Below are 27,633 nucleotides of genomic sequence, written 5' to 3' on the forward strand. Positions count from 1 at the left end.
TGTGTTGAAGTTTCCTTTAATAAGACGAGTAGCGGGGTATAGAGCGAGGGAAGCTCAGACCAGTCAGCAGGTGCTTTTTTTGTTTTCATGGTGCAAATGAGCTTCAGAACACAATAATAAAATCGCGCACAAAATACGAGATGTGTGCATAGCCTATTTCGAGCACTATTCTAACCGCAAACTTGTATTACTGGACTGATGGCAGACGAAATCTTCCGGTTTAGTCACATTGCAGATTAACTACTAAAACGAGGCAGGTTTGTACAAAGCTTCCGGTTTAGTCACATTCATTGTTTAGGCTCGCCGAGAACTTCTGCGTTGGTCTCGGCAGACAGAAATCCACCTATACACTTCCCTGCTCTACCGAGCCAAATCAGGTTTAAAAAAGATTCTCCTCTTCATTTATAGTTAGTGCCCATTACGCTTTGCTGGGGTGTAGTGTAGCGACGAAGGTCATCCATGTTTATCTCTCATAAACATGCTTTTCGATTATTCTTCAGATTTCGTTTAAGGTCTGTAGCTCTCCCAGTTAGTCCTCATCGTTAGCTCAAAGTTTGTTATTTGTAAGCAATGTGCTTCCACCTAGATAATTCGTGGGGAGGAAGCCGATTGAATGAATAGTTGCAGAAATCACCCAATGGTTGATGTAACAGTGTCTGTAGTCGACATCTGAACCCAGGACTTTTATTTCTCACTGCAGTGGTGACAAAGCCAGTGTTGTGACCTTCTCTACCACGCGCAACTTAACCTTTCAACTTCCTTTTGCTCAGTGAAAACGCGATCTCGGCACACAATGTAAAGTATTGCTATGGACTTCTCCGAGTTCAACTTTGAATCGCGAACAAATCCAAGGGAGTTAAAAAGAGCTTACGAAATCGTCCAAAAGTTGCAGGTCTTACGCCCCTTTGATCACAATGATCACATGAACAGGGAAGACCTACATTTCGAGTTGAATTTAGTGTTTGTATAGCGCATTCAGAAACTTTAGATAGAATTATCGTTCCCCTTACTTTACGGGTTGGCTACAGCTACCGAAAATGGTCGGCAAAAGATTTTAAGATAAAAATTGTTCTTGTTTTCTTCTCCATCCTATCTCTTTTTTTTGCTCTCTCTTAGGATACTCACTTAAATTACGTTGTCCAAAATTTGACCTCCATGTCGCAGATTCTTCTCAAAGTATCTATTCAGTTGGAGCCACCGGTAAGATCTTAGAACAGAGAAAATATGCTCCATAACTCACCAGCCAAACATAAACTACAATCTTCCAACAGAAGATAAAAATATCGCTGTCAGATTTGGTAATGATAGAACAAACGGTATTGACTTACATATATTTTACACACACACACATTGCTTTATTTATAAGATTACTTTACCACTTGAGAAATATTCACATTTTTAGGTTATGTTTCTAGGGAAAACTGGTTTGTCGAAACATAGCTGAAACAGGTAATCCTACAAAACTATTTTGCTTTGCACCGTTAATTTTTCTTTTGTTAATCCATCTCATAAATTCTATGTTAATACTATGATCACAATTTCCCTAACCATGATTTTAAAGTAGTTAAAACATAAGTATTTATATCACATATATGCATTAAGGCCTTTTCATAAATAGAACAAAAAGGGGCACCAATAAAGGCTTTAGGAAAGATTAGTGACATTGGAAAACTCTGTAAAATAGTAAAAGGAATGGTAACACCGACCTCATCCAAGACATTTCTATTACAGACAAATAGGGACTATGTTTAATGTAATGAAGGAGTAAAAGAGAAATAGAGGATTTAAAGGGTACATTACAAGTTTAAAAATAAGCTGTAATTTATCATTGTTTCAATTTCACTAAAATGTATTCTCTTCTAAGGTTTGCATTATTATTTCATGCAATTGTATAGGACTATGCAATGAAAATACAAAATGGAGGAAGAATAAAACACTATATGACAAAGCATGCAAAAACAGTTCATTTATTTACATATGCTTTATTTTCTATGTACATCCTATTAACAAAATAAGACTTTGTATTTTACAGGGTTATTGTACAGAACATATCTAATAAACATACACAATTTGACTTAGGATAATGATATTTCAAACTGCATTTTCATCAAAGATTGCTTTTATGATATTTTGTTCAGTCATGATTGATTTGTATGGTTGCTACATGAAAAGATTTATGGAAGCCTGATAGAGGCAGCCTTTAAATCTTCCGTGTAACTAGTCAGACATAAACGTTCTCAAGAAGTCTGACTTTATGTTAACATGCCAAGAGGAATAATTGAGAAAATCACATAGGAAAACAGATCTAATTCAACTGTACTGACCTACCAAGCATCTCTTTTGTTAGCTGAAGATTGGATGCAATTCAAATTCACATCTACAGTTGTCTGTCTTATTTTCCTGCCTTTAAACATACTTTTACAAAATTTTATATATGGCATCTGCACATCTGCTTCCAAGTGGAACAGAAAACTCTGTTTACGAGATTAACAAACTTTAATTATAATTTCATGCTAAAAAACTATGGAATGATCCTGGCCTGAATTAAAAAATGACAACCTTGATTATAAATGAGGAATCATATTGGTTTTTTTTAAGATAAACAAAACGACTAACTTAAGATTCTTTTCACACAAATCTCCACAAAGCATCCAGAAATGCTTATAACAAGGCCCTCACCAAAAACTGAATCTTATATATCAAGGTTAGGAAATGCATGTGTGCATACTGCTTTTCCACTCATTAAAAGCCATTAGAGGACCTGTCTACCCAGTAACATTTTTGGGCAGATTAATATTTTTATATAGAAAGGTTTATAAAGCTGAATGTAAACCTTAATAGTGGCCATTTTTGACTAGGACTCCCTCAGACTAACAGCAGTTTTCAGAAATCCACCAGTTTGGTTTTTATCTGCATTATTTTAAATAACAACAGAATGCAATTAGGAGGAGTTCTAACTGCTTAAAGTGTAAAAGTCTGTAAAGTATTTTTTAAATTTTGTCAGGTGGCATTTGTCTACTAAAATCTGTATTGTATTTACAGAGTATTAAAAAAAACTGCAGAGGGAAGAGACCAGTGCATAGAAAATGTTATATCACTCTCAAGAGACTAAAGCCTTTTTTTATCTCTCTTTGCTTAAATGTCTGTGGACTGTGCAAATGCAGGTCATCCCTGGCAAGAATCTCAGCATGTTGTACAATTAATTTCTGGCATTCAGTTTAAATATTCCACAGGCACTAGCTGAGGCACTTGATTTCCTTTACATCCCCAATAACAATAACAAGGTGGCATGACACACTGTTTTCTGCTTGGTAATTTCCACAATTATGTCACACATGAATATGTCAGCTTTCCTAAAATAAAAAGTCAAAAGTGATTGATGGTACATCAGTATTCAATCCATCCAAAGCAGAATGAATGCCCTCAGTATCCTGCCATTCTTTCCTGTATGCCATCCATAAATCTTAGAAACTGAGCTATTATATAAATGGGTCAAGGATTCTCAGAAATGCAGTTCACTTTCTGGCTAATAAAGTATATGAGAACTGTCAGAAGTTACCTCTGCTTATGTTAGCTTATATTTTTGTCATTATCAAAACAAAATGATAATACTGTCCCATGAACCCATCCCCTCTTCCTACTGTAAATGTTAAATAATCTATTATTAGATCACAGATTAGGTTAGTGTTGCTTATAGGTTTGAATCCCGAATCCACAATATAATTATACAGTAATGATTGTTTGCACTTCTAGTTTTTCTCAGTTTTTAGTAGCAAGTCATACTATTAAAGGAAAGAAAAACATTAATGTTATGTGTTTTATACATGCATGTGATTGTCAGAATGATGTAACTTCTATTTCATCACATTGTATTTTTAACTATTTCTAACAAAGCAAACAGAAATATTTTTTTTAAATGAATCTGATGAGAGGGGTACATGACTTCATTTTAAAAAATTGGAAAGGGACAGTTGAGGGCAGTTTACAAATAAAATACTGTTTGACACACAAAATACTCTTTTGTTGATCATCTGCTAGTAATTACAAAGTGCTCTTTCCAAATTATGGAGCATCTTGTAGATACAATGTAAACAGTTAATATTTGTAAATAGTACAACACTTGGTTCTGTTAATACCAATGCTGTTTATTTGCTTTAAATTTCAAGTTGTACTTGTCACATACAACTGTCCTATATTTTTCCATGTTCATGGGATGCAAAATTCCTCTAACCCAGATTTAATCTTTAGTGTCCCAGTTCTAGAAGCCAGTGGTCAAAAAAAAAAGGGGTGGGGGCTCTAGAATGCTGCTGTAGATGGGACCATTAACTGAACCCATCCTACAATAACATCTGCTCTATATCCAATCTTCACAGTTAATTAACATCATCACCAAATTCTGCTGGCCGGTCCATTGCCAGCAGGTATTCTCACCCACTCAAGCAAGACACACATATTCCCTAACCCCTACCCACTTAAGAAGCTGCTTTGTCTACTGGCTATCAAAACTTAAAATAGCAATATCTTTAGATGCATTGTACCTATCTATTGTAGGTATATACTGAAAATACAAAACTGGTTCTTCACACTCTTTACACCTATCAGTCAAAACAACATACACAGAAAATATGTGGAAACACAGCTCATTTTAAATGAACTGAACTGAGATCACATTTGATCTGCAAATATCATAAATATATTTGCAACAACAGTTGTCAAAATTAATGTTCACATTACACTTGTAATGAGTGCACTCTCCCCAACCAAAAAGAAAGTAGAGATTAACCCTGTATTTACTGCATGTAACAGTAAACAAAGAAAACCCTTTACCAGATTTAGTAGAAGATTCTAGTCTGCATGTTATAATGCAATTCAACAAAATCACAACTGTGCTTAAAAGGCTAAGTAGCATAATCAAAACAACTAAACATCTCGTGCTTGACACAAATGAAACCTGTACAATTTTAAATAATGTGTCAGACGTCAAATACCGCTATCAGATTTCTTTTTGCAAATGAATCTTTTAAACACTTGTGACTCTAGTGTCTTTTGTAATGATTGTACTGAATGACCTGCTGCTAAGTATAATACCAAACTTAATGTCTAGAACACAGCTTGCTGTCTTCTCTGGAGGTTACCAAGTCTCAATGCAAGTCTTCCACAATCCATGCCAAATCTAGCTTACTATGCAGACAACTTGTTCTGGAAGTAAGCCAAGTTTGTAAAGCTAACTGCAGACCTCCATGCCAAGCCAGAGCAGTTTAACATGTACTATCCTTTAGATCTTTAACAATGACACAAGCATGTAAATCTCCCAGAAATCCTTTCAAACTCTCACCACATCATCAGGATGTATGAAGACAACTTGTTTCTCTTGTCAAGTGTTCATCCACTTATTTTTATCAGAGCTTTTAAAAAAAGTATCTGTGAAATATAAAACAAGTAAAAAAATGAAACTTTCAGAACCATCAGGGGTCTGGTCATCTTTTCGACTGCTGATCACAAAATGAAGCTGCTTTACATGCTAGTATTTGCTCTCTCTCTCTCAATGATCATAGAACCGTAGATCTCAGTTTCCAAACCAAAGTTAAGTGACAGGCATGTGTCATCAGAAGGGCCACAAGAAAAATATGTTATATTATTGTTGCTCATGCTCAAATAGCATTCCATCACATGAGTTTTTTATGATCGATAAATTTTGATGACATCTTTGATTGGTTGTCGGCAGATGGGGCACAGTCCACCTTTGTCTTGTTTCACAGCATGTGCACACTCAAAACACATGCACATGTGTCCACAGGTGTACAGCACAGAGTTGACACCCTTCTCACAGCAGACAGTGCACTCATCACGTGCCTCCTCCAGAGGAATGAAGCCATCACCAGGAGACACCCCCACAGGGGAGGATGGAAGTGAAACTGCCTGAGCTCTTTGGCCATGTTGGTTTCCTGGGCTGGAAAGAACTTTGGGTGCTGTGGCTGAGGGATTGGGTACACTCCAGCTGCGCAAAACTTGAGGCTGTAGAGGAGGTGGTAGAGTTGGCACAGATGGACGGGGAGGTAAGTTTGTAGGCTGATGTGCCTGAGATGTACCAAGATGATTGCTGAAGCCAGATGCAGACTGCGAGCGTGTCATGTGTGGTGGTGGGGACTGCACTGTTGTTACTCCTGTGCACAGATGACAATCATAACTCACAGGAGGTAAATTGCAATTGAACTAATGTACTCATGTTAATTCAAAGATACACAAGTACACGCATGTGCATTGCATATACTCTACCACACACACACACACAAACAAAATGTAAGTCATCAAAAATAATATTTTTTAAATGCTTAATAAATACCTATGCCACTCAGCTAGGATATGTGTTAGAATGTCTATTACTGCTCCACCCTTCCACTTCCAATCACACATCCTTTTAGTGATACTCACCAATAACCTTGATCTTTTGCACATTGCCATAAATATCAAAGAAGGCCCAGAGAGGAAGAGTACGGTCTACATGCATCAGGACTGCAGCCTTCCCATTATTTCTGGAGTACAGGACCTCACCTGTTAAATGGAAATCCAAAACTGTACAGCAAAATCAACAAAGACTATATCTTTATTCACAAAACTTATAATAATTTTAATGAGATTTTTAAGAAAATCTTGGTATGATAACAGGAAACATTCATCAGAACACTCATATGATAGCATGCACAGGAAGTCCAGAAAATAAACTAGCCTTCCTCAGTAATAGCAAAGCTGAGTTCATCTCCGACGTCTGGACTGCGACAGACATCTTTATTGACTACCCAATACTCAGGTCTGTCTAGAAGTAGGTCTGCATCGTCAGGCATGATGGATGATGTCAAAGAGGCAGGGTCGCAAGCTGTAAGGCCAAACCCTAATCCTCCTATGTATGAGCAGTCCACACCAAGGATCTGTATCACTATTTTCTGCCCAGGATTCACTGGCCTTGATGTGAAGACATAGGCATTGCAGTACTCCTCTCTAAGCCTGATGGCAACTGTGCGATCTGCAGATACACGTGCATTCCTGCCACAAAGTGTGTGCAGGTAAAGTGGGGAGAACACAAAGCGAGCATGATACTTGACCACTGGTACTGGATACATTGTGGAGTCATTCATTGATACAGTCTGTCTGAAGGAAAATAGTTCCTGTTCTATGCTGATTGGAGCCGAGTGAGGCACGCTGTCGCCAGCCCAGGCATTAACTGCACATGACACAATGGTCTGGAATTACTCAGGTGATTTTTCAATTAATGAAAACGAGAGGCCAACACAGTCTATGGAATTTCACAAATGATAAAAAATGTTTCTAATGCTCCATTAACAATCATATGGGACAAGGACTGTTTTTTTTTATACTGAAGCTCAAAGTATGACACAAAAACACTGTGATATAAATACACAACAGCATAAAAATACACAACACCACAATTCAGCAGCACACTTTAACATCATAGAATCAAAGAAATCAAACAAATGTGATGGCAAAACATGTTACTCTATTAAGTCAACATTCCTCTAGCGCCCAATTGTGTGAGGTATGTCAAGACTACTTAAAAGTAAAATGTTGACAACAAAATAGACAGCTTATTTGTGGCACTGTAAGACTGATCATAGCTGTGCATGGGAAGAAGAGGGTTACTTTTCTGAGAGAAGCATCAGTGCAGACTGCTCAAACAGCAGAACAGTGCAACCGGCGCAAATGATGGGACTAGTTAGTCGGGTATAGGGGTGTTTAGTCCAGACTAGCAGGGGACTAGCTGCGCCCAAGCAATGCAATCAGACTAAGACCAGAGTAACCATAAAGTGAGTTTAAGGATAACAAGGGCCACAGGTTCACATTCACAAAATGAAAAATGCATATATCTAATGGCAACAAAAAGTGGTTGGTAAAACTTTTTAAACATTGATATTGTATGATGTTTACTCTACATAACCAATATACTAGTATACTCTTTGTTAAAACTTGAGATTGTAAGATATACATACCCAGCATACCAAGCTCATTGCTGTTACCAACAAATAGTAATACTTTAGAAGCTAACCCAAGTTTAAAATTCTTTTCAAGTGAGTGATTTAGCTTATTAAAAGAACAAACTTCTCCTTGTTTTCTTCTTGTTTTTTTCCTTTAGATTGTGTCACTTGCTCATTTTTTTAACCTTGTAACTAGAACTTTTTATAAATAGTAACTGAGCACATTTCCTATGTTTAAATTTCCCATTGGGATTAATAAAGTTAGTCAACATTATCATCATCATCATCATCAATACTAGCAACAAATTCTTTTTCATTCACAAGATACAAGCCTTTCAACATTGCATTTCTCACCTGGGTTTTTAAAAGAGGATAAGACCACTGCTTTACTAACAAAAATATACATATAATTCAATATGCATTTTTAAAACTGTATGTTCTGGTAGCAAACTTATTTCATGTTAGGTTAATTTTCAAGCTAAACTACTCATGAAGTAGAGCAGTTATGCTTCATGTAAATCTTTATAATACCAAAAGTTAAGCAAAAATTTAAGAAGAAACCTGCAGTTACGGTTCAGTAATCCATGCCAGTGTCATGTTGTCTTGCTTGACTGCACTACTTCAGGTTTCACACAACAAAACCTAATAGTTCTCAAATGCCATAGTGTGAACACAAGCTTTATATGAAAACACCCACCTTGAGTGCAAAAAACAAACTTGAGTGATTCACAAAACCAAACTATTTCCTTCTTTAACAAATGAGGAACAAGAACCAGTACAAATCAGGGTATGAGAACGAACAGCAAACATATCCTTCTCATGACCTAAAAATGCAACATGATACGCATTTTAAACATATTGGTAGAAGATGGAAGGGTGAACAGAAATGTAAATGTGTTCTGGTTCTTCTATTCAACCTAGGATGAGACTTATGTAAATCATTGTTTGTAGAAGTTTAACGCAAGTCTATCCCAAGGTATTTCCCTACACGCTCGTTACATGTCTGCTACCCCCTCCCTCTTCAGCACATTCTTTCCTTCATGAAAATATCAGAATCCTTTTGAATCATGTAGAATGACACACATGACAGCATTATTCTTTTTGCTATGCTCTCAAGATTCCCATTAACAACCATGGAACTCACTAAATTAGAGATCATTACATTAAAAGTATGTCTGCTTTACCTAGTCCTCACATGATCACACACTGAAGCCTTTCTGCTTCATGGCCTACTGAAGTTGGTTTACACATTAGGACGACATGATGAGCGTAAGGGCCGGTCGTCTTGTCTCATCTTGACAGAGTGACTGTCAGGTCACTGCTCCCCAAGTCAAACGGAACGGGAATTCCGTGCATGTAACAGTACGCAATTCTTCACCTGTCTGCAACCTTTCTGGTTTATTTCTCCTGCGTTCAGCGTGAATACCTGACACCAAACCAAACCTATTAACGCCCTGTCATAATCCGTGGTGGGTTGTATAAAGGGGAGGAGGTTCAATATCCTTTAAATATTCTGTCGTTATAGTGTAGGTTTGCAACTGCCTCATCCATCAGGGGCACAGACTGGCTCGGTGTTTCCAGTGAGGCGGGGTGAACAATAAAAATGTGCGCGCGGGGATAAAATCGCTCGACTGCCATCGTGTAATCACTATCCCCTAGCAGAGTTTTTTTTTTTTTTGTGTGTCTCTTGCTATCGTTTTGGATGTGCACCGTACAATGCTAACAGCTGGTTGAGGAAAGCGATGTGATATGTGAAGAAAGAGCGGTAGGGGTGGGCCGGTTGTGGCACGACAGTTCTGCCGCAGCGTGTCGCTGTGTGTCAGTGGACGAGCAAAAGCTTCACCTGGCTGCACTAAAAACCCACTAGCGGGTACACCATAGTCTTTTCTGTAAGTTTGCGTACATACGGCAGCTAGCACAGATCCTGTTTACAAGACGCAGTAGCAGTTACATACAATCCTACTTTTAGTTCTGCACCACCACTACCACACACACTTCGCCACACACTCGCTCTCTACCTTGAGTCCCTCTCTTTTTTAACATTAAACATACCAGGAGTCAGCCTAAGACCAGATATACATAATTTATTTGGTTCTGTACAGTTCCAGGTATAAACACATCTTCCCTCCCATCCTGCATATGGCTGTGGTAATGCACTACCTATACTAGCCTCGGCCCTAGATGATTACATAATACCAGCCATATGCTCTCTGAAATCTACTCCAGTGCATCAGTTTGGCAAGCTTCGTTAAATAAATACTGTGCGGTGAGTCGGCGGTAGTGTAAGTACTAATAACACACTGTACTGGAGAGAGTTCTCCCGGCGGTACTTTATTTTTAACTTAGTTTTTATTCTCTGATATTTATGCAATTTTAGTCTCAATGTTTCATATCTATGCAAATACCTTGACAAGACTAACATTTTTAAAGGGAAAACGATTTGTGCATTTTAAAAGCAATTTTCTTCCAGTTCCAAGCCCTTCATTTTTTTTTTACTTTGCATAAGCAGACATTAAAAGATGACAGCTGATTATGAGCACATGTTTGTGTGAAATTTCAGCATCATGGATGCCACAAAAATCCAATACAAAGCTCTGAGTATCAGTTTGAGTTCAGTCATAAATATAACAAGACTATCCATTTCCGATATCTGTCTGTTAGGAGGATTACATAAGCAACATAAAATTGAATCTATGAATGAGACAGCAATAAAATTTGGAAAGATTTAATGAGTCAGAGCTCAAACTCACAAAATAATAATAAAAACTTAACATAGCACCATATCCCATCCCTATGGGCAAGATCATGGTACTTTATAAGGAATCCACTAAATAATTTAATAGAATGCCAGGGTTGTTGTTCTAAAGATGACATCCTTAGATCAAGATGTTGATGGGTCACAGTTTATATCTACAGATCATAGTCATTTGTCAAAAGCAGAATAGATCAATCAATAATCAAGAACCTAAATAAAATGGTAAGGAGATGGCTGATATCCACATGATCACAAGCAAAGAGAAATTTTAAATGTTAAACTATATGACTGTTTTGTGATGATGTCAGGTCCATTGCAGTGAGGACAAAGAAACTGTCATGGTGTTCATTCAAGACTGCTCAAAGAAAGTTGAAATCAGAAGAAAAGCTAAGGGCCATTGACAAGTAAGCAGTCCAGCACAATGCTGAGCACAACATCAAAAACTGTATGTCAATATAATGTCAGTAAAATCACAACAAATCAAAGCAAAAGAACCAACCCCCCCAAAAAAAAAAAAAACTGCATCAATTTGGTCCCCTCAAGCCTGTCAGACAAAGGGACACCACTCTCCATCTTGTCATAACCAGAGATGCAATGCAAAGTTAGACCACAAAAAAAATCTGAGATTTAAAATCCAAAAGCCTAAACATGTTAAATTTTGTTATGACAGGTGAGGATAATAATGATCAAGAAAAGAGACCATGAAGAACTATTTCTCTTGCTTTCCTAGAAATAAAGGAGGAAATGAAAATGATAAAGAGACTGGTGGTCATACTTACATCCATTAGCCTGCGTAAACTCCACTCCAACTGTATTGCCATAAATGTCTAACATAGCCCACAAGGGACTGCTGGTGTTCACACCACTGAAAAAGAGTCCTTTCTCTTCTCCATTGACCCCATAATACACATCGCCTGATCTTGTAACATAGAAGAACAACACAATGTTGCTGGTAGTGTATCGCTCTCCAAGGGCCTTTGCCCAGTTCCCTGGTTTGTTTGTAAGATCTGGACAGGCATAGCGAGGGAGATCTACTCCACGGATTGTGGCTGGATCAATGCTGGTGAACCCAAAGCGAAGGACACCAGACCAGCTAGTGTTAGTCTCAACAAACCTAATGTACACCTGTAACACATTGCAAATGCTTTTTAAGTACTAGAGATAAGCTAAGCAAAATCATGCATGTGGATTCCTCATACAGTAATAAAGTATTATGAGCACATGTATTATCCATTTACTTTTTATATTTTTCAAATTGGTATCAATATTAAGGAAATCCATTGATAAAGTGTTTAGAAGTAGATATTAGATTTCTTAATAATTAAATTGAAAAGGAAATATAAAGTGCCACAAGCTGATAATGTTGAAGAGGGCTATACCATTCGAAAGATGCAAATAGTTTCTAGCACAATTAGATGTCATTTAGTGTTTAAATATGTTGAGCATGCTGTCTAGCAAGCCAAGTCTGTTGAATGAGAACCACTCTAGTGCCTATATACTATATGCAGAAAATAATGATGCAGCAATTTACAGTCACAAAGTCCTACCATGATTCTGCACTATCCATTGCATAAAGCTTGGTATCAGAAACATTCTTGAAAACGCTAAAGAAATTACTGTTTATCTCCAAGAAGAGCAAAGAATCATCAACTGCATTCTCAAATGTTGGTTCATGTAAAGCTCCACTTACAAAGATTGATGCACTTGTAGAAATTAATAATGCTACATTTTGTAAATTTCTGGACATGAAATTGCTGCAGATCCATAATACAATTTTACTGAATATCAGTATATTTTTTCTCTGTAAATTAATCTTCTTTGGAAAGGTCATCTTACACATAAAGGCAAATTTCATTTACTTTATTAAACATAGGACTGAAAATTAGTGGTACCTTTTCATTAATACCAATAGGACGGGCACTGAAGCAGATCCCCTTGCAAAAGCTCTCTGCACGCCTTGCCCGAGTTTTGTCATGACTAAGCTGGATGTTGTCCCCATGTGTTTCATGGAACTGAAGAGGCTGACCACCACCTAAGGAATTCAAGTCGCCTATGGTCCCTGCAACACAAAACACATGAGCTCTTCACAACATGGCAATCAGTGTATAAAAAAAGGAGGAGGAGGCCCAAAGTCTGTGGATATATTAATGACCACTGCTGAACTTCTAATGTTCCATATCTCTGTTTATGCAAGGGTCGCATGAAAGACTTGGTGAAAATAAATGTATGGGTAAATTAAGGCCTTAAATATTCAAGTTTACTAGCAATCTTCATCTCCGAGTCCATTCATGCACTTAAATGAACAAGCCTCCTTTGGTACCTTCAAGCTGCAGTGACAAATGCCGAGTGTTGCGTAAAGACCTTGACTGTTGTGACCTGGACTGGTGCTGACCCGAAAAGCTTATCACCTGCTGAAGGTCGCATTTAGTGATAGAGAAACTGTCAACAACTGACTGCTCCATGGCAACCATACTCCTATTCTACCAGCATAAAAGCATTTTTCTTTTTCAAAGTTGCACTGCTGGCTTGATGGATGTCCATTAATAAAGTAGGTCCTGACCTTCAGGGTATATTTCCAGGCAGAAATATTCCCTCAAAAACCAGCATGAACCAACTGTCATTACTTCATCTGCTTTAAATGGAGCTTATGGGTGATAAAAGCACTACTTCAGTCAACAAGCTTATGCTATTTGAAAATGGCACGACCCCTAGTCAAAGAGTGCAACAGGGAACAAGGTTTCTTTTCATCACTAATGTTGCTTTGTCACATTCTTGCTGTTGCTGACATCATATCTCCTTGAGAACACTTGTGCTGCACTTCATGAAGCAATGCTGGATAGTAGGTGTTTCTGATGTTTAGCCATCTTCCCTTGGGATGTACCGAGAAGTCTATGACAGCTGACAAATGGAAATACTCATGTGTTCATCCGAGAAGCTCTCATAAAGTTGGAAGAGACTCCACACATTTTGGCACGACAATACAGAACCATACATTCAAAACATCCTGCAAGCTACATAAAGGCAGGAATTGCTGATGCAACTAGTTGGCTGCTGACTATGCATTAATGACCAATGTTTACGGTATAACGAACGTAAAAGTGGATGATATTTATCTGAAATGGACAAAATGACACAAAAGGTACATTTCCTTCATTGTCACTGGTAGAGGTGATTTCTATTTTACCACCAACAAAATCACTGTTTTTATTAACTCCTTGAAATGTGGGTGTTTATTTTTCTTTCTCCTTCTCTCTATCAATGAGAACACTGACACAACTTGAAGCACTTCCTTCTCACGTCTGTAAATAAACTGCAGGAAACAGTTGAGTAGTTGTTGTCTGCTAGCTGATAAGCGGGACAGAAAGTCAGGGTGCCAGAACATAGAATAAACACATCGGGTACTATCTGTTCTGCGCTTTCTTGCTGGAAGACTCCGAGATCTGCCAAACTTTGCTTGCCTGTGTGTCCTCCATGGTATAACACTGATGCCAATCGCCAGATTTCATGCTTATGAAAGTCTGGAGAAGAAAACAAAAATCAGTAAATCTGACGTCACAGAGGCACCAGTGTAAAAGAGAGCTAGGCACTGTGCTGATTTAAAAGGCAAAACAGCCAAGCCTAAACTGAGAACTGATTCTTCTGGTGATCCTGAAATATATGACAGAGATGGAGAGGTGCACCATTACAGTGAAGCCCTGCAAGGCATATGGTATGTCCGCCAACAGTTGGCAATCTCACCACTTGCAGGCAGCTTCAGGTACGCAGACAGGTCAGGTACCACTATCATCGCGCTACTGACTGCATCCAACCCCAGGCGACGGTGCAACCAGCTGTAGCAACGGAACTGCTGGTACTTCTTCAACCGTTTGGGTGATTTGTGCGCCAAGAGAATTCATGACCTCTAACTTGATTGAAGCGCTCGATCTTTCTTGTCAAGAGTCTCCGAGAAATGGACTGCAGGCAGGAAAAGGAACAACTCGCAGCCAACTACACGATGCCAGAGAGAAAGGTGGTGGTGCCAGGCAGCTTTCGCACAAAGGCAGGAAACCCCATAGCAGCTGATAACAGACGCGGTTCTCACCGTTGTTATTACCATACGCTCCACCAAGAAAGCGCGCGGTACTGGCATCAACCGACGGCATTGAGTGGCGGGCGGCGGGATTGAGGCCGAGCGCGGCGATACCTGGTGAAGTTCAACAGTGCAGCCTCTCCTTTTAGCCACGGCCTTTCACAGTATGGTGTTCCCTTGCTGTCTAAACTCCAGGCTGATCAAAAACCTCCATGATTCAATAATCTTCTAAATTTTATCACTGTCTATTGACAAAAAAGTTTCCACAAACTTAGTTTAACCTCTGCCAACTTTCGGAAGGATTATCCATTTTTTGAAGGGGGGAAAAAACCCCTGGAGGGGATTTGGGAGGTGAGAATGATCTCAAATGACAAGCAGCGCGTATAAACACGAATGAATGTTCAAATGCACGCGTGTACGATCGCACCCACAGCTCTTACAGCAGGAAATTAATGACAGGCGATGAAGAGCAGCAAACACAGCGAGCGCTCCTCCACATACACGCGCACCGCAGGGATTCGACAAGCCTGCGATGATGTCGAAGCCTTCCAAGTGGTTTCCAGCAAACTTCCCCATTTCTTCAAACAGGCACCAAATCCACGCTGCCGTCACGGGTTAGGTGAGCAGGGCAGCGAGAGAAGAGTGCGCGAGAAAACGTTCCTGCCAGCTAAGATAACGAGAAATTTATCAATCTGCCCGCGCCACCAGACAACCGCCCCTCCCGACAAAAACAAACCAAAAAAAAAAAAAGCTACACCAATACTCCTTTCCTACCATCATTAAATTTAGTTTCTGGCAGTTGTGTCGGCTTTTTGCATTTTACTGGGTTTCTTTTTGGGAATACCGAATGGTAACACTATATTGGAAATTAGCACAGTTTGTAATGTAATAACTGCATGCCTCCAATCTGTAAACTCTCCAAGTTTTCACTGGCTCCATACGTGCATGTGTTCAGGTCCACACATACACACACCATGATCATGCTAGATAATCTTTCAAAACTTTAGCAAAACTGATGTTTCAATCAACTTTAAGGCATTTTTTTATTTGAAGAAAAATACCATCAAATTATGCATTTTGGGGAGGAAAAAGATCATTTGAATACAGAGTCTGTCCTCATTGTCTATATAGTCTAAACTGAGAAATGTCAATGAGCACTAGTTAGTTTTAAATTTGCATTTCTTTGCTTGGGAATGTATAATCATCTCTGTATTTATAATCACACTTTACACTTCCAAAATACTGCTTTATAAACTAACGGCCAAGAAAACCATCAACAACGATGAAAACAAGAAGAACTGTTCTGAAGCGTAACAAACTGATTAAAATACAAAACACTGGTTGGTAAACTGATGGCTGTGGTACCTTTGCTTCATGGTAAGATTTAGGTGCAAAATAAAGGGAGATAATATGTAGCTCTTACCACTGGTATCAAAAATCAAACAGAAAACCTAAGAAACATAAACCCCTGACAGAAACACACAGGTATTTGCCAGTTCCATGACATCTCAATAATAGAGGAGCTCTGTGTAAACAAAACAGCTGCACAATAAATGCTTGCAACCCAAGTTCAGAAATTTACAAGAAAACTACTTATTGTCACAACACCATAAAAATAGTATTGACTTGGCTACAACCGGAAAATCACCAATCCAGATAGACGTGAGTGAGTGTATTAAAGTGAGAGATAATAAGTTAGTGAGAGTGCAGACAATCAAATATGGCCACTTTTGTAAATACAGTGTTTTATCTATTTATCCCTAATCATTTCCATTTTAGAAAGCCATAAGCACTGCTATGCTACCCTAGTTAAAGCATATTATCAACTTACATGTGACCACAAGTGCCAGCTGTACATAACATATTCATAGCTCCCATCCTATTTCTAAGGATGCAAGATGTAGACTCCAAGATGATACAGTAAAAAATAATCCTGACATTTGAGACCAAGTGCCTAAGGAAGTTTCTCTAGATCTGTTACATGGAAAATAAAACAAACTGATGTTATGACACATGGTCACCACCCTGGTGGGTCACTATGAACTTTTTCAGGCAACAGTGAAGCAACACAAGCTTGTCTGGTTCTGCCATATGATCCGGCACAACATCTGAGACCCTCATTCAGGGTGGTTGAAAAAGAAAAAAAAAAAAACCTGGCTGGTAAATATGAAAAATTGGACTATCCATGCCATGCAGGCCTAAGTGGGAAACCTACGAGCACCTGGGCCCCAATCTCGACAAGCAGTATCAGAGCAGACTAGTATATCTGGTATTAGTCAAGGGTTGAATGCATGAAACTGCAGTAACCTCTTACTGTTGGTTGATTAGTTAGTTGACCAAAAAGTGCTTCCACTTTGATTTCACACTTTAAGGCATATGGTTGGGCAAACTAAGGCCCATGGACATCTTTGGACCAGCCCATCTCACAAAATGTGAAAAGCACTTGTTTTCATTTTTTATTTAGCCTAGGCTAATTTGGTTGAAATTTAATTTATCAAGTACAACAGCATTAGAAATTGGTAGTCTGTAACATTCTAACACAGACAAAGTACAAAGATAATAACATGGCTGACATGTCTGATGTAGTTGTCAGAGAGAGCATCAGGGGTGGGTGCCTTCAAATGAAAGGCTGGTCTTAAAGTTTTATGATGAGCGAATTCAAATAGCTTCGCACAATAAATTCAGTTAAGTGAACACCATTATGTACTCATTTGTTGTCCATTCTATTATCACTAGGTTTGTTGTATGGCATGGGTTTTTGGTATTTTACCAGCCCACCGCGTAGCTTAGAATTTTTAGACCGGCCCACTAACAAGGAAAACTTTGCCCACCCCTGGTTTAGAGGAAAGGATGATGAAGGGGAATGAGACCAGAGTGCTCAAAGAAAATCCCTGAGAACAGGTGTCACATACTGTCTGCTATAAAATGAGATCTGAACACTTCATGAGTCTCACAGTGAAGCAATGACAAGCAAGTGTTTCACAAATAGTTTACTCTGCTGCCCTAAATTTACTAAAGAATATCCTTCGATCCTTCCCATTGGACCACAGTTTATATCTTAGTCTAACTTATCAACAAACTTTACTTTAATTATATTAAAAACTGATTTCAAACTGGATCAGGTACATAACGTAAATTTAAATGAAGCACATTATTTAATAGTCAGATATGAGGCATATCCCTGTGGTGACAACCGTTCACCTGTCAGGCTATCAGCAATCAATATAGGTCCCTTTCCAGACCAGACTAAACAGCAGAGGGGATAGGGATGCTTCAGTTTCTAACATAAGGGAAATAAACACTGTGGTGCTCCTAGCTGCTATGTCTTATATTTGATAAACTCAAATTCCTGAGGTTTATGACGTAAATTTATCTCTGGTACACTTGATGGTTTTTTGCTACTCCTGTTCCTCCTTTGAAACAGAGCAAAGAGCAATTTCAATAACGTTCAGTTTTATCTCTTGCTAACACACACACGCACACTCTGTCTCTATCCTCTATATGTCCATAGTGATTCAACAGTCAACAAATTGATACTTTTTAGGACTTATTTATTATTCAGCTAGACCTGACCTGATAATAATGGATTATTGTAGTGTGAAATGAACTGAAACTACTGAGACAACAAACATATCACTGTTAGTTATATCAGATATGGTTAACAAACTTGTGAATATTGGTCTCCTGCTTTTTTTTTTTAAACTTTATGATCAGATCTTGTATATGAAAGTGCACATGAAGTGGACATGCTGCTCAGCTTGTGTGTACTATACATAGTATTCATCAACTTGGTTCATCAACTTAAAGAATTGGTTAGCACTGCTAGTATCTGAGTGTATATTTTATGGACTCTTCGAAGTCTATGAATCTTTGGTACTATAGGTTCTTTAATGACAAAGAATCACAATACGATCTGGATCATTCCAGACCATAAAGGAAATGTAAATTTATGTTCTGTATGATGCACTGCTTGCTTTAGCAGCACTGTGAACAGTTACTTTCCCCTTCCATTTCAGGATCATGACATCTTCGGGGATAACACTTTGGCCGCAGTGTGTAATTCTAATTTTCGTATTCTTCCATTTTTTCCATAATACGTAAGTTTCTACAGTATCTTACATCCATGTAAACTTATAAAACATTGTTCTCCTCGCAGTCTTTGTAAAAGCTAAATTTCTGACAACTTCGAATGACGAATTAGAATGGGTAACAAAAGACAAATCGATGGATTCGTCCTACGTGAGTTTAGGAAAGGAAAACTTTTTCCGCTGTTAAAATGATAAACAGACGGCACCTGAAAGTCTGAAGGGACTATTTTCTTAACTGTAACTAATTAAGATGGCATAGAAATGTTGACATAGACCCCAGACAGGACACTTACCTCCTCGAGAATGACCCGATCCGTTGTTTCCCATGATGCGACTATTTTTTTAAAAATCACATTAACTGTCCAACATTTCCAATGTGCAATGTTTTCGTTGAAAACTATACAAACGATGTACAAACACAACTATCAAAACAATACAAGCAGATTATGACCCTCAAGCACTTCGCTTACACTATCAATCGCGACAGGAAAGCATAAAATATTGACCTAGTTCCCTACAACACTAAAAACATTATTTGGACTCAGATCTCAAGGCTTTTATCCTTTTAATAGCATGTTACGATATGAAGTTAGCTTTAGTTTTTAATTAGGTTACATTGTGGGAAAAGACACCAAAGATAAATCAACTGTTTATTTCTAATGTTTTTTCGCTTTGAAAAGGAGGCAACTAGTCAATGCGTCTGCTAGCAGGTGAGTCGAATGACGCGCCACTGCAAGTATCATGTAACGAAGTATTCGTGAGCTGATTAGAGCCAGTCAGGTATTGTGGACAGCATTTTTTCGACGTTAAAAATATGTCATCTCTTAGATTTACTTCGAACCTTTCTAAAGAAGAAAGCAACAATATAGTATTTTGTCTCTTAAACAAACTTTCTTATCTGCGCCTTTTGATTGTATTTCTCTACTCTTTTGCGATTTTAATTATCAGATGTTGTGTGAACTATTTGTTTTTAATTTTAAGCGTGATTTTTGGACGTCCGCCAAGCGTCATATTTATCTCAGATCCATACTTATTCGTAAATCTCATTTTGCACATTTAAGCTTTCTCGTGTCTTTATTTGCGGTCTGTCCCTATTGCCAGTTTATCTAATATCATCTGGATGATTGATGTATAGCGCATAATGAAGTGTATGAAGTTTAAAAACATTGCAGTTGGTGATGATGTATTTTGGGGAATGAGTGAATGCTGGCTGGTCTGAATACTTTAGAAGCCTTTTGTAGTGTGACCATATATAGTTGTAGCATATTGAACATGGGTTGTTACCAAACCATCTTTAGAAGCAAGAAAGTAATTTCTTGAAGCCATACTATAACCCAAGAACAAGAGTAGTGTCTTTTTCTCTTCTCCATTGAGTACTGTATGAAATGTTGCACAAACTGTAATGTTTCACAATAACAGTGTTGAAAACACATAAAATTTTATCATACTTCTGCTGATGCAGACCTTTGCAACTGTCCTTACTCTTCTTAATTGGTCACTAGGACTCATGAATACATTTTAAATGCTAGCCAGTGTACAATCAACTGTTATATACCTTAAATAGCTTGTGCTTATAGTCTCTGAAAAATTGTGTCAAATGTCAGCTGTATAACAACTTTTGGAACTATAAGAATGTTTAATGAAGTTAGGAGTGTTAAGAGTAATTTAGCTTAGACATGAAACCGTTCGTGTGGAAGTAGTGTGGAAAAATGTGGAACATGGCATGTAGCTGTCTGGAAGACTAAAAGTGGAGTAGGAGAATCATTTTAATGTTAAGTGGTTTTGGGGGTAGGGACGGAGGTTAGAAAGGTATCAATAAATATGGATATTTTTTAAACTGGCATGGGAAAATGTTAGAATATAAGTGACCCTAGAGATCACAAGAGAGAACCTTACAAGAATGTCATAAAATCAAGGGGCAAAGGCAGCAGAAGAAAAGGGCATTATGACAATTGGAGAACTACCGGAAATGGAGAATGTCACAGCAAAACCAGAAGGCTAGCCATCTCTTTACGCTTAGCCCCAGTTAGCAGAACAGTCATCTCTACTGCTTATCAGCATAAATAACTGCTATTTCAAGTTATCCTTGTGCAATTATCTGGTATGTATTATTAAAAATACCATTGTACTTTCTCTGAATAGGATTGAAAGCAGGCTAGTGCACTCCCTGTTATTTTATGAACATGGATAATGGTTATTAACATAATCATATAATATAATCATCTTTTGTTACTTGTACTTCATCAAGCACAGAGTTGGACTGAGCAATATTTTCCAAAACTGGTGGCTATTAGTTCAACACTTACATGTTACAAATGTAATATCTAGTAGCATTATTTTTCGATGTTATTATATGCATAAATTTATATGATGCCCTTGCATGGCTATATGTAAAGCACCTTGAGTCTGGCTGATGCAGGGAAAAGGTGCTATACAAATGTGCTATTTATTATTTATGTAAGTTGGTTTCTTTTTTGCATGCCAAGGTCTTTTCTGCAAAGTTCTACAATAAATGCTGATTGGATATTTGCCTGTCTTTCATAGGTCAATCCCCAAGCCTCATTGGTTATAATGCTTGACCCTGTACAGTGGCTTTTGGTCACTCTTGTGTTGAGTATTCTTTTGCTTGTTTTTTACAACTGGATGCGTACAGTCCCCAGATACAATGGAAATGAAGACTTATCTGGAAAAACCTGTGTTGTCACAGGTGCCAATGCAGGTATGTTTCAGAATTGTCTTTTATGCATGAGTACACTTTCATAGATGTAGCAATGAGAAACTGATCATTAAGTTGAGGGTCAGGTCTATTATGGGCTGTCATACTCCTAAACTTTTCTGTTTTGATTTTACTGATGACATCTGTGTCTTTTTTCAGGTATTGGTTTTACGACAGCTTTAGAGTTTGCAAAACGAAATGCTCGTGTCATACTTGCCTGTCGAAACAAAGAGAGAGCAGAAGAAGCAAGAGACAAAATTATTCAAAAAACTGGAAATTCAAATGTAGTTTTTCAAGAACTTGATCTCACACGGATAAAGTCTGTTCGTAAGTTTGTTGAAAGGATCATACAAGAGGAAGAAAGACTTGACATTCTGGTCAACAATGCTGGTGTTATTGGTAAGAAGTATTATTTATATAGTCGATTTTCATGGTTACAAAGGCAGTTTGTATACTTTACTGAGACTAGATGTTAAAGTAGAGATGCTGGAAACATAAATTAATGTTAGCTGAAGATTGATATAAAGAATAAACAAAAATACTCTATTATATTTTTTTTCAATGTGTTGTGCAGGTCTGCCTAACAAAACAACTGAGGATGGTCTGGAACCAAACTTTGCAACAAATCATTTTGGACCATTTCTTTTAACAAATCTCTTGCTTGGTACTTATCATTGTCCATGCATTTTTAAAAACCATCTGAGTAGATATATATAAAATTTATTTCCTATACATATAGATGTAACTCTTTTGTGTCTTTTATTTACAGGCAATTTGTTGTTAAGTGTCAGTCTTAGAAACTAGTAGTGGGAACTCGCCTGACAAAATTAAAGCACAAAGTAATTGTTTAAAAAATTTGCAAAAACAAAAAGAGACTGGTAAGTCAAATGGGTAACCATTTGGAAGTTCATTTTTAGTCTTCTCAGTTCTTTGCAAATCAACATAAATGGTAAAAGATGACCGGAGGCTTCATTAATATAATCTACTGGGGAATGAGAAAAGGATGGTAACAAAGTGTGCTGATGTTCACACATCAGGTTTTCATGATTCTTTCTTTTGTGTTTACGTTTGCTTTATTTCAGAGCTTTTGAAAAAGTCTGCCCCAGCAAGAGTTATCAATGTATCTTCAACAGTGCAGAGCTTTGGGAAGATTGAGTTTGACAATCTAAGAGCAGAGAAGTCTTTTAGTGCTGGCAGGATTTACTTTAACTCTAAGCTGGCTAATGTTCTTTTTACTCGAGAACTGGCCAAGCGCTTGAAGGGTACAGGTAAACTATTTTTGTAGATGATCACAGATGTGTTTATGCATGCTTATTTTCATAAATAAATAATTTTGCATGCTTTTGTTTGTAGTGGAATAGCACAGAAATATGTAACAAAACTGTACCATGCCTAAAATTAAGGTATGCATATAACTTGCAGGATTCATTTGTTACTGCTATTAAGGCTGTAAGACATCTTTTATTTCAGGAGTGGTAGCTGTGTGTTTACATCCTGGATCTGTTCAGACAGACCTGCTTGCTAACATGCCATTTTTTATTCAAATTCCAATGAGACTGTTCAGAATATTTTTACGGGTATGTACTTTTTCTTTTTCCCTCATTTTTTTTCACTGTATTATTTCCAACAAAATTATTTTATCAGAATAAAAATTTCTGGAGGGTCTATATCACTTCTGATAAGTTATCTCAGCATCATTCAGATTTTCTAAAGAATAACACATGTTTTGCAGACCCAAGAGGAAGGAGCTCAAACAACTCTCTACTGTGCTTTAGCCAGTGAAGTAAAGGACATGTCTGGGAAGTATTTTGCGGAGTGCGAGCTGGCTGAGGACAAGGTGAACCCTCTTGCTAATGACCCTGACATATGCCAGAAACTGTGGGAACTTAGCTCCCAGTACACTGGTCTTCAGGAATAGACAGGATTCTTAAATACTGATATGCTGGTAAGGAGTTGCCCTTTGAAAATATTAATACATAGATATTGAAAATCCTTTATTTGCTCTTGAAATTGAAAGGATATTTGCCATGGAATTTTATTTGAGTTACTTTTTTTTAAGAGTGTAATTTACAAGATATCTGAAGTATTTAGGAAGGGGGGAATTGTTGAGCATATGATAACTTCATGCAAAGGTCAGATTGGTTTACAAAGACAACAGCATGAAATGGATAGAATTGTACTAATTCAAAAAATTGTAATGTCTTTTTTTCAATTAATGGCAGAGTAAATGAGTTACTAAATCTGCTTTGCTTGCTAGATTTAATCCAGAAATCATGATTTATGCATTATGCAAGCATATGATCAGTTGGGGTAGTTTGTTTTTGTAAAATGTATTTTGTTTTCTGGTTTTGTTTTTAGCTTTTGTGACTGGTTTGTGATAATTTGTATTTTATAATAGTGTTTGTTGGTGATATGAAGCTAGCCTCTAGGGGGTAGGAATTCCGCAATTATCCTGCTGAAGAAAAAACAAGAAGATACTGTTCGCTTATAATTTATCATGCAATTCTCTAAAATCCCCATTGTGCAGGGGAGACCACTTCTTCACAACAAGTTTGTTTTGACCATCGCCTCTATGTGTCCCCTTTTGTTGGTCCACCACAGCATATGGACCAGAGTGAATCTATTAGAGATGGTGAAAGTATTGCAATAATATTATATTGTTTTTGTGAAAGTGGGACATTTCTCCCTTATCATTTTCATGAACTGTTTAGACTTAAAAATTAGGGTTTATTCAAGTGAATGTGTGACTTGAACTGTTGATATCCAGGTATTGACATACCTATCTAAAGTTGATATCTTTGTGACTAATTATTGCACAAGTGTTTTGGTTTTCACATCTTTGGACTTTTTTTTCCCAAGAAAGTGATAGCATCTTAATATGTATATATGCATTTCATTTGTTTGAGATCAGGTAAAGAACTTCAATACCATACTTTGTAAAGTGCATTGTTTATGTGGATGCAAGCTCAATTCCCTGAAGTAGGTGAAAGATTTGGTTTTTGCATATATTTTATTTTTTTATATTTACTTATCAGATAAGGCTTAAATGTTCTCTGATTACATTTGCTGAGAAAGTTTACTGGAAAGGCAGATGCTCTGAAGTGTTTTAAAATAAAGCTATTTAAAAGAAACCATTTTACTTACCAAAGTATTTTGGAGAGTTTTTCATACTGTTACCTATGTTTCAGTGCTGCCCTATGCCATAATTTGGTTTATTTTTGAAAATACATTTCTTGTTTGTTGTGTAAATTTATTAAAATCAGTATTATTGTCATTTTGCACATAACAAGATAGTGAAATAAATTCACGTCATGTGTACTTTTTTTAATATAAACATCTATGTTTATTTATAATCAGGTTGTTTATAATGAAGCAGTGTTTCTTTGGTAACTGGTTGTGTATAATTGTTCATGTTGGGAGTGTTATTTTACACTGAAACACACCAGCTATTTGGCATGTCTTCCATAACAATGTGCAGGGATTTTTTATAATTATTATATGCATTAAAAGACTCAATAACTTGTTAAACATTTACAAAAATTATTATTTAAGAGAAGAGGGAAAACCATAAAACTTAAAGATGTTTGCTGGATTTTGGCCTAGTACATATTACTCTATTTTGGGGTGATGCTTGACTTTTATGACAGGTTCCTGCATTGTGCTATTGTACAATTAGTGTCATTACTATTTTTGTGCCAGTTTTCACTCACCTGTTTGCCAGATAAACTGTTTGATTACACATCAAATTAAATACATCATTAATGCTTAACAACTTAACAGACGGAAACCATCTAGAAATTATGGGATGAAGGTCTTTATATCAGCCCATACAACTTTTTCATTTTAGGCTCTTACATAATTCTCTTCTTAGCTGTAGAAGATCAGGAAAGTGGGGAAAGGTTTGCTTAGCTGTCCTTACATTTATCTAAATAATCACTTTCAAATTGCAGCAACAAAACATCACAAACAAATTTTTAAAATATATGTAATGTGAAATTTCAACTGTTTCATGCAGATAACAGCATATGGATAACTCAGGGATTTCAAAGATGATAATGGTGGTACTTCAAAATGTGAAAGTATCTATTGTTGGTGATCGGGCGGTCACAGGTGTATGTATGTTATTTTTAAATATAACATTATTGAGCCAGTGGTGATGTTGGCCAGGTCAGCGATGGGAGTACTTGTTCTGCTGTTTTTCAGGTGTTTATGTGGGTTGTGCTTGTGCCTGCCTTTAATTTCATGACATACAGTTCAGCTTGCCAGGTACACTAGACTGCAAACTGAATGTGTACTTAAATTATTGTCTCGGTGACTAAAATCTGAGCACTTTGTGGTAGCCATATTTTTGGCTGGTATATTTATTTCTTTAAGGCTCAAGCCCTGCTTACATGAAATGGCTTTAAGGTTAAATGTCAGCATTTATGCTATGTTTTAGTGATAAGTTTCATAGCTTTGATGAGGAGACTGTACAATGGCTGTTTATGTTGAATGGCACAATTTGTTTTTTTCTTCTTTTTTTTTCTCAAAGCTACTATTTGCAGCTATGTTTCTTTTTAGTGATTGAGACGTTTTCATACATCACAAAGTATAAACCTCAATAAATTCAGGGATGTTATGCTTTTAATTTGTTAACCAAATGAATTTGCTTGTTGGGCCATTCCATGATAACGCTTACCTCATTTCCAATCCATTTTCCATTTTACACCTAGAGAAGTGCTTAGATCATTTTTAAAAAACCAAGCAAGATAGTATAAAAAAAATGGAAGTTGCATAATATGCCCTTTCATGTTGATATAGCAGTCTGCAAGCTTCACCTCTCTTTTTTTTCTCTTTTTTTAAAAGAAATCTTTTAAGGTTTAATTTAATGTCCTTTTTTCCTAGTCATAATTCTGCTGAAAAAGAACGATGTAACAATTAAACAAGTTTGAAGTAGTTTTTTGATATTTTAAGACACTGGACTTCATCGCTTATTTATGCATGTAGGTGTATTTGTACGTTTGGATTAACTTTTGAACATGAAAATGATCTAGTTGTATTTTTATTTGTGACCATGTTAAAAACAGGAAAGAACTTAATCACCAAGGTATTGCTATGTTACATTTATTATTTTGCTAGGATTTTAGGAAGGCTATTGGTTATGATTCCATGACATCACTTGAATGTTTAAGTGTGTGCTATTCTCATTCTGCAAGAGGGTGGATGGAAGGCATTTGATGTTGACTTTGTAGCTTGTAAACCTTCCATAGTTTTTACACCACCACCATTTTCTCATCAGTTTTATTTCACTGCAGTTTTGCAAATTTCTTTTAGTTTCTTTTCAATTCAGACTTTCCTAAGATAGATGGAGTTAGTCAAAGGGGTGTGTGATTTTGATATGATTTGACAAGGAAAATCCTTTTGTTCCCTCTTTTATTTATATGTAAGGGTCAGGGGAAGCTTGAGATGGTCATTTTTGGACTTGATTTAAATGTATTTGAATTTACAGGTTGTTACAGGTTTTTTCTTTTCTTTCACATTTGTGGGCTAGTTGTGATGTTGTAGTGGTTTTGTTGTGAACTCAAATCCAAGAATACATACTTTACAATTTCTTATTAAATATATATCAAAAACTTGTTCAAGTCTGTTATCTTGTATGTCCCTTACAGAATCATGGAACAGCTCCAAAACCCACTGCTGGGAAAAAGCAAAGTATAAACCTCAATAAGTTAAATAAATACAATAAAGAGAGCAATCAATGAACATTTATTCTACACCACATTGTGTGCTCAGTGACACCAATGATTATCTTTGGCGACACCTGTAAGCATAGTCACTTGATGTTTGGTTGTTTTTTTATCTGTTTACTATGTATTCTACAGAAGTGATGGGAAATGAAAGAAAGACACCAACACCTAGTTGCCATTTTACTCCATTACCTTGACATGAGGAAAAGTCAGAAGAATGTATAGTGTTGGTCATGGTATCTTGCTCTTTGAGGGTCACCAAGTATCATACTTTTTGCCAATAAAAAACAA

At 37.0% G+C, this 27,633-nt stretch overlaps 2 protein-coding genes across 8 annotated transcripts; one reads left to right on the plus strand and one right to left on the minus strand.

Annotated features, from left to right (window-relative positions):
- Nucleotides 1-1,966: 1,966 nt before the first annotated feature.
- LOC112564924 (protein neuralized-like) lies at nucleotides 1,967-19,379 on the minus strand. Of its 2 annotated transcripts, none has more exons than XM_025240066.1 (6): nucleotides 19,194-19,379; nucleotides 12,636-12,802; nucleotides 11,523-11,868; nucleotides 6,728-7,219; nucleotides 6,433-6,552; nucleotides 1,967-6,164 (listed from the first exon to the last, which is right to left on the minus strand). In XM_025240066.1, the coding sequence occupies exons 1-6, from the start codon at nucleotides 19,225-19,227 to the stop codon at nucleotides 5,680-5,682; spliced, it is 1,644 nt and encodes a 547-aa protein (XP_025095851.1). In that variant the 5' UTR covers nucleotides 19,228-19,379; the 3' UTR covers nucleotides 1,967-5,679. The 2 variants fall into 2 exon arrangements, with proteins under 2 accessions (XP_025095851.1, XP_025095850.1); XM_025240065.1 differs by lacking the exon at nucleotides 19,194-19,379 and adding an exon at nucleotides 13,064-15,555.
- Nucleotides 18,822-27,231, plus strand: LOC112564926 (retinol dehydrogenase 12-like). 6 transcript variants are annotated; one of them, XM_025240076.1, is made up of 7 exons: nucleotides 18,822-18,909; nucleotides 21,445-21,619; nucleotides 21,776-22,015; nucleotides 22,191-22,280; nucleotides 22,699-22,884; nucleotides 23,087-23,193; nucleotides 23,349-27,231. In XM_025240076.1, the coding sequence occupies exons 2-7, from the start codon at nucleotides 21,472-21,474 to the stop codon at nucleotides 23,532-23,534; spliced, it is 957 nt and encodes a 318-aa protein (XP_025095861.1). In that variant the 5' UTR covers nucleotides 18,822-18,909; nucleotides 21,445-21,471; the 3' UTR covers nucleotides 23,535-27,231. The 6 variants fall into 6 exon arrangements, with proteins under 6 accessions (XP_025095861.1, XP_025095860.1, XP_025095862.1 ...); XM_025240075.1 differs by lacking the exon at nucleotides 18,822-18,909 and adding an exon at nucleotides 19,492-19,610; XM_025240077.1 differs by lacking the exon at nucleotides 18,822-18,909 and having other exon boundaries at nucleotides 19,530-21,619; nucleotides 23,349-23,561; nucleotides 24,144-27,231.
- The last annotated feature ends 402 nt before the right edge of the window (nucleotides 27,232-27,633 follow it).

This window comes from Pomacea canaliculata, linkage group LG5 (assembly GCF_003073045.1).
Source record: "Pomacea canaliculata isolate SZHN2017 linkage group LG5, ASM307304v1, whole genome shotgun sequence".
Classification (NCBI taxonomy): domain Eukaryota; kingdom Metazoa; phylum Mollusca; class Gastropoda; order Architaenioglossa; family Ampullariidae; genus Pomacea; species Pomacea canaliculata.

What these genes read in the sequence shown, in the direction of transcription:
- LOC112564924 (XM_025240065.1), bottom strand. Translation starts at nt 13,214, where the DNA reads ATGGTTGCCATGGAGCAGTCAGTTGTTGACAGTTTCTCTATCACTAAA. An exon ending in CTATTGGTATTAATGAAAAG is followed by an intron (nt 11,869 to 12,635) that starts GTACCACTAATT and finishes AATGTGTTACAG; the next exon opens with GTGTACATTAGGTTTGTTGA. An exon ending in CTTTGCTATTACTGAGGAAG is followed by an intron (nt 6,553 to 6,727) that starts GCTAGTTTATTT and finishes TCCATTTAACAG; the next exon opens with GTGAGGTCCTGTACTCCAGA.
- LOC112564926 (XM_025240076.1), top strand. Translation starts at nt 21,472, where the DNA reads ATGCTTGACCCTGTACAGTGGCTTTTGGTCACTCTTGTGTTGAGTATT. An exon ending in TGTCACAGGTGCCAATGCAG is followed by an intron (nt 21,620 to 21,775) that starts GTATGTTTCAGA and finishes GTCTTTTTTCAG; the next exon opens with GTATTGGTTTTACGACAGCT. An exon ending in CAACAATGCTGGTGTTATTG is followed by an intron (nt 22,016 to 22,190) that starts GTAAGAAGTATT and finishes TGTGTTGTGCAG; the next exon opens with GTCTGCCTAACAAAACAACT.